Raw genomic sequence first — 7,096 nt, 5'->3', positions numbered from 1 at the left:
CCGTTCATTTGTGTGTCTTTGAACGCAGAGGACAAAGAGTTCAACGAAGAAGACGAAGTTTCTCAACTTGGATTTGTTTTGTTTTTCTTTGATTACAGGGAGGTAGTTGTAAATTAGAAAAGTTCGTTGTTTTTAAAGTTACAAACGATCTTATCCGCAGATCTGATGTGTATCCGACGGCTTAAATAGTTTGTAGAGATGTGAGTTGCTATGTGTGTCTTCCGAACCCAACCCATATATATGTGTGTGTGTGAGAGAGAGAGAGAGAGAGTAAATGAATCGGTACTATTTGGAGAAAGTTGTAATGTGACAAACATTCAAGCCTCCCAATCAAATATATTAAATCCCTTATGACCAAACAATATTCCATATATATAAACAAATGGTGTTGTGTAGCTTCTTCTTTCAATACAAACTACAGAAAAATAATACTGTTATCATCTTCAATCCTCATTTCATCCAAGTCTAGTAGAAATCCAGACTCATCTCCACCTGTAATGCTAATATCATTCCAAGGAAACTGATCAGGTAAAGTGTGGTTGTTTTCATAGTGTGGGAATGCTGTGAGCTGCTGTAGAGAATGAGTTGATGTGGTATCAATAAACTCATTTTCTTGGCCAAGTTGGGTTGTGAGCTCTCCTTTAGCTTTGTGAGAGACTCTGCATAACACCCAATCTTCCTGAAAATATTGTTAAAACTGTGTTAGCAACCTAAAAGAGGAGACAAAACTTGGTGCATGCACCCAAGATATCTTTAATGGCAAACTCAAGTCCTCTCTCTCTCTCTCTCTCTCTCTCTCTCTCTTTCTTTCTTTCTTTCTTTCTGTATGTCAAAAAGTTGGCATCAATGGACCAATCCATTGATAACTTGGCATGGTGGACCAATCCATTGATAAGGGAGTGGCTACCTAATATAACAACAAATACCATTGAGACATTTATGGCTCCAACGTAAATAACGAGTTGTACAACAGCTACAAAATACGAATTGGATGGAATATGAAATAAAGACATACAAACAAGAATCAATCTCATTGATCCTAGAATAATTAGGATGTATAAGTAATTAATATTTAATACTATTAGATCTTAATATAAGTCTCTATTCAAAAAATACTAAAAGAAAATCTATTATATGTGAAATAAGGGTATTGTTGATGGATTGGATCAATACCCAATATCCAATTTGTTTTGATGTGGTAACTTAAGGTCTGGATCAACAGTCTGGGCTTTGATTAGGATCCATGTGATTTTTATTCGAACGATTTTGGATCAGTAATGTTATATCTTTATTTAAGTATATAATGTCCAAGTTAACCATCAGGGGTTAGTTGAGATAACAAATCTAATTGGGTTTACTTCTCAAGTCATGATTTCGAATTTTTTTATGTCCTTTCATCAGAAAAGTGATTATTTAAGTGTTTCACACGTGTTGAGTGAGATGGTATGTACAATCTGTCAAAGTAAAAAACAAACAAAAAAATAAAAAAATAATATAATGTCCAAGTTTATTTCACATTTATTTTTTCACGTCATTTTTTTATTGAATCGAGTTGACTAGATTCAATTGTTATTGGGTACCAGATTTACGTCCAAATATTGTGATTCAATTACTACACAATCCCAAAAATTATGGCTTTGATCCGGCTCCCATCCAACTCTTATTGGATTGATCGACCTTAATCAGATCCAAATCTGATCCAGTAAACTTTACTACGACTGGGGCTTAGACCAATCACCACTAGAGCTTTGGGCCCATCCATGCATGTACAGTGTACAATGAGCAACTAATCATAATTATTTGATTGGATCAGTTATTGCATCATAGATATCGTACATGGGAATGCTGCAATAATTGGTCTTGTTACTCTGGATGTGTCCCATGTATACTACGTACCACATAATATCTTAAGAATAATGCTGAAGTGATCTTAGGCTAGAACCTCACATAGCAATTCTTTGCTTTTCATAGATATCGTACACTTTCACGTCAAGTACGATATGAGGTTCCAGCTTGGGGGCACAGCACGACTTAGACATCTAATTAAAAGCCTTTGATTTCCCCACTAAAACCTTTCATCTCAACCTCAATGGCAAAATCTTTTACCTCATTTTCAACATGGAGATTCTAACTCCAACATTCAAACCTCAGATATACATATATTTTAAATGGTAAATAATGGGATCTTAGATAAAAAGTCTCGCAAAGATTTTCTACGAGAGATTGAAGACAATGAAATTAAAATAAAATGGTTACAGACTAACGATTAAAATGAGTGGTCAATTTTTTAACTTGTAAAGTAGGGTTAACAATTTCAGAATGGGCTGATTTTTTGCAAAGATGATCCCCTCACCATGGAAATCATCCTCATAAAAAATCAGTCAATTTCAAAACATTTTATCTATATAAGACAAAACACATTGTCGACGGATCGCGACCATATATATATATAAAATTAATAATGTGTTGCTTGATACTGCATGTATGGTTGATCCAAGAAAGCAAACATTTGTACTATTTTATTTATTACTTTTTTTATATATTTATGATACTTTACTTTTAATTATTATTTTTTAATTCTTAATTTTTGAATTTAAAGTTTATATATTATATCTAATCCCAAGTTCACATACCAATGTGATATCACTCTGACACAAAATGTACTAATACTCCATTATTGTCAAGAAATTTGAATTTCTAGAATATGTACGTTTATGCTTGTATATGCTTTTGATCATATGAAACATAGATTCATTATTAGTGACACAAATCCTTGCAATTGATAGAATAATTTATTAATATTTGTTAATAATAAAGATTAACACCCCAATTGCAAGATTAAGATTTATACTAAAACTCTCTCCAACTATTATAAACAAATAATTTTAAACAATAAGAAAACAGATCTTAAGAAATACTAAAAACACTTAGAAGTAGAGTAGAAAGATACAATCAGCTAATTTCATTGGTTGGATTAAGTGTCACATTTAGAAACAAGACAATTTTTTTTATCTTAAGTAAAAAATATTAATATAATTTTTTAATAATTATTTAATAGTTCACGTGTAACACATGTGCATTTTCTTAGTACACTAAGGAGAGAAATGGAATTTTGGATGTTTATTAAAATGGATACTTATTTTGCCAAAATTATCGGCCCAGACACGTTTTTAAAATATTTGTTGAAAAGGGTATGAGCACATTTTGGCATTTATTTTTACCAAAATGGGCATCTATTGCATTGTCAAAATTACTTTGATACCCATTTTGGCACAAAAACAGAAAAAAAACCAAAATGGATATGCCTTCTTTTATAGAGCCAGTAACTTCAGATTCATATTTGCCCGCTAAGTCTCTTCTTGTGGAGTGTTTAAGTTATCAAACCTTAGGAGGCATGTGAGGATTCTCAAGACGGAACTCATGCATGACCCAGCCAGTCTTGATCCCATTCGGTGCTCTGCCAGTGTAGAAAACTAATGTCTTTCGCATGCCGATGACTGCATTTGTGGTCGAGTCGAACACTGCCCGATCTTTTCCAGTGGCTTTCCAGTATCCACATGTCGTTGCACGATTGGTACGAAAGCCAGTTGCATATTTTCGATCACGAAAACTAAAGAAGTACCACTCATTGACCCCGAGCTTCGCTGCATCTGAACCAATACAATATGGGTGCGTGGGTTTTTTTTTGTTCTATAATAAGATGTAATGTGATACACAATATCATTCTCACGAAGATTAAGATGGATTAATTAAATTAGATTTTTTTTTTTTTGTTGACATCATGGGTATCCCTACCCTTCAAGTGGGACTAATCCCGTAGTCACACGCATCACCCCCTTAGAAAGTCCTACGTACAACAAGTTGAGTCAAGGGTCCACTGGATGCTGGAGGTTGTCCCCAAGAAATTCATAGCTTCGTGGGGTTTCAGACACTTGACGTACTCTTCCAGATGACCTTAAGTAGAGTTTAATTCTATTTAGTATATTAAAATAATTTCTTTCTTTAGTTTGCAAGAATGTTAGGTAGGTTATTAATCAAAGTTTCTTAGGTTGATTAAGGACTTACAAACAATGGAATTTATTTTTATAATTTTTATTGATGACTAATGCAAACCAAAAGCTCATGCTTAGATGCTTTCAATATCAAAGATCACGACGAAAATAAGGCAACCAATCACTGGGTGTCATAGAAATGATTAAAGTTTACTATGCATTCTACAAAGACACATGAGATATGCATTATCGTCATCGTATATTTTGTCCCAACATCCTACTTTCACAAAGGAAAAATATTTGGTAGGGTAGTTATCAATTATAATTTGTCTAATTAGAGAATAATATCAAACAAATAATAGAGAAAAAAAATCTACTCATATAATGATTTCAATGGATAATCCAAAATTTTCAAATCAAAATTTTTCATGACGTTACAGTAGAGTAAGAAATTAAAATTAATTTTGTAATGATATTCTCGAAGAATTCAAAATTTTCTTACTTAACAATTACATTGTCTAACATGATTCTCAAATGGACCCTCAAATTGGTGTACAAATAAATAGAGAGTATAGAGCCTTGTTTTGTACAGGGAAGGTAGGGCCCATATATTGGGTATGAGGACAACACTGGTACAGTTTATTTTCTTCCTAGATAAGAGACTACATCACCTGTGAGAAAACAGCTAAGTATCTGTCTAATAAGACCAATATTAATGCAATGCAGAGTGGGGCCCTTGTTTGGGGCTATTCAGCACTGGCACTGGGGGTTTTGTTGCCAAAAGTTTTCATTTTATGGTACTAGAGAGAAAAGAAAACCTTTTTTAGCATTTAATACAGAAAGTCAGAATCTAGCAAAAACATTAAAATATCCTTTCCTGAAAGCCAAAGTTCTTTATTCATCGTGTCCATATGCCTACGTGTATCAAAATGACTTATTTTTAATTTAAAATATTGAATAAAGAATTTTTGAAAATTAGATGATAAAAAAATATTTTTTTTAATTTTGAAAACTAAACAACGTGATCGTGATCATACCAATCTTCTTGAATTTTTTTTCAAAAATGATTGATTATACTAAATTTGAGAATAATACTGAAATGACCTAAAGTGAAAAAGCATCTATAATTCTTATCCACTTTCACGTTATGAGGTTCCAACTTGAGGTCACTCTAACATGACTCTAAATTTAGATACAAAAGTAAAGGCATTTATGGCCATTAAAATTTTTGTCTGAGCCACTTGTACTCTACATTCTCTCATTATAATAATAAAGATTATCCTTTTGTCAATCTCTTCCCATGATTATATGAGTAAGGATTATTCATGTGTTTAATTCGTATCTTATCAAATTATTAAGGTCACGGAAATAATATCACTTAATCAACTGTTAGTTGGGTACATCATCTTCATCAACTAAATCTAAACCCGAAAAATTTGAAGTCAGTTGAATGAATTTTGTCCCTCCATTCAAAGCTATATATTCTGTTAATTTGAGTATATTCATGTCTTTCGGATAGTTTTAATTGTACTATTTGGCACAACACAGTTTACATGTTATTTATTTTTATTTTTTGCCATTGTTCAAGTAGATTTAAGTCTAGTTAATTTTGAAATTAGATTTTTTTCTTCTGGAATCCAGAAGCTGTATTTTTTGGTGTATGCTCCTACATCTCTATAAACATGCTTTCCTCTCATATATGTATATATGAGAGTACTAAAAAACGCATCTGTCCCTATTTAAAGTAAGCATAATGATGATTGCACGCAGTAAATCATACTCGGTCAGTACTCGGCTGATGCGGCAAGGGCATAGAACCACAGTTCTTTTTCCTTGTGTACCCCGAAGAAAAATATCTATGGTTCTGTGCCTTTGACATGTCAACCGCATATGATTTATCGCGTGCATTCATCATACTCTTAAAATAATGAGAGAGAGAGAGAGAGATATGGACAATCAAAGCAAATCAAGAACAAAAGAATTAAGTTAGAGTGATGACCAACCTGGTAGCTGCCAAGGCTCACATATGTGCAAGTTTACCTCCACCAAGGTCTCATTTGAGAGCTTCCCATTTACAATTTTTTTGTAGAGATAATGAGATACTAACTCTCCATCACTAGGGCTAAATCTGAACCCTGGAGGTAGTGTTGCCTCTATATCCCTTAAACCCATTTATAATTGAAGATGTTGGGGTGACGAAAGTACTTAATTTGTGTTTGAGAAATTCTATAGAAATTGAAGTTAAGGATTGGTAGGACTTTCACTGCAGATATATAACTCTACAATAAACTGAAGTTTCTTCAATGTGTAAGGGGTTTGGAGTATTTATATATAGAAGAGAAGGATTTAGACAAAGACAGATTGGTTATGATAAGTTCCTTACAAGTCAGAATCTCAGCCAATAATCTAGGAGGTAAAGCTTTGTGCAATAATATGATCAGATGATTCAAGAAGACCCATGGTCACAAGAAATCTTCTCTAGGGCCCCACATGGATTAAATTTTAATAATAAAAACCTTCAAATTACTCTAATAATATTTCTTAATCTTATTAATTACAATATTTTTAAGGTAGATCGTGCTCTTTGATTGGATTGATCAGGGAAATCTTATCCTTTTAACGTACCTACCAACTGATCTTCTATTGATGAGTTATATATACTAAGTTTTTGCAGAATTAATATTGTAGCAATAATTGGACCAGGGAAAGTGTTTAATTACCCAAATTGGTTTGAATTAATATCAGATTGAAGATAATAGTATCACAAAGATACACGTTTGATATAATATGATTTGAATCTCGAGGATCACTTGTCGATTTGGCTACAATATCCTAGCTCCTACTATTTCTTGTTTGTCATCCCACCCCCCACAAACAATTAACAAATTAATGATTGGATTCAATAAGAGATAAGTTTTTGTTTCTATCTAAAATAAGGGGCTCCCCAGGTCATGCCTTCTAAATTCTATATGTTCTTCCACAAAAAAGATGACTATTTAATGTTGTACATATGCTGGGTGGGATGACACATGCAGCCCGTCAAAGTAAAAAAAATCTAAAAAAAAGGTTTTTTTTTTTTTTTAGTGACCTCTCTCATTCCAGCA

The 7,096-nt window shown here is 32.8% G+C and overlaps 1 protein-coding gene across 1 annotated transcript; it reads right to left on the bottom strand.

Moving 5' to 3' along the window:
* Positions 1 to 295: 295 nt before the first annotated feature.
* Positions 296 to 6,303, bottom strand: LOC147382973 (protein CUP-SHAPED COTYLEDON 3-like). The gene is made up of 3 exons (XM_086428506.1): positions 5,996 to 6,303; positions 3,385 to 3,650; positions 296 to 679 (listed from the first exon to the last, which is right to left on the bottom strand). Exons 1-3 carry the CDS (start codon positions 6,162 to 6,164, stop codon positions 416 to 418), a joined length of 699 nt encoding a protein of 232 aa, XP_086284632.1. The 5' UTR covers positions 6,165 to 6,303; the 3' UTR covers positions 296 to 415.
* Between the last annotated feature and the right edge of the window lie 793 nt (positions 6,304 to 7,096).

Source organism: Akebia trifoliata, chromosome 16, assembly GCF_017979445.1.
Source record: "Akebia trifoliata isolate Shusen 1 chromosome 16, ASM1797944v1, whole genome shotgun sequence".
Classification (NCBI taxonomy): domain Eukaryota; kingdom Viridiplantae; phylum Streptophyta; class Magnoliopsida; order Ranunculales; family Lardizabalaceae; genus Akebia; species Akebia trifoliata.
Note: the sequence above shows the minus strand (reverse complement) of the source record. Positions and strands in the feature narration are given on the sequence as shown.

Bases quoted from the DNA above. Each gene is read 5' to 3' on its own strand.
- LOC147382973 (XM_086428506.1), bottom strand. From the start codon at position 6,164: ATGGGTTTAAGGGATATAGAGGCAACACTACCTCCAGGGTTCAGATTT. The intron at 3,651-5,995 runs GTTGGTCATCAC...GTATTGGTTCAG, and splicing joins TGAGCCTTGGCAGCTACCAG to ATGCAGCGAAGCTCGGGGTC. The intron at 680-3,384 runs GTTTGATAACTT...CAATATTTTCAG, and splicing joins ATCCTCACATGCCTCCTAAG to GAAGATTGGGTGTTATGCAG.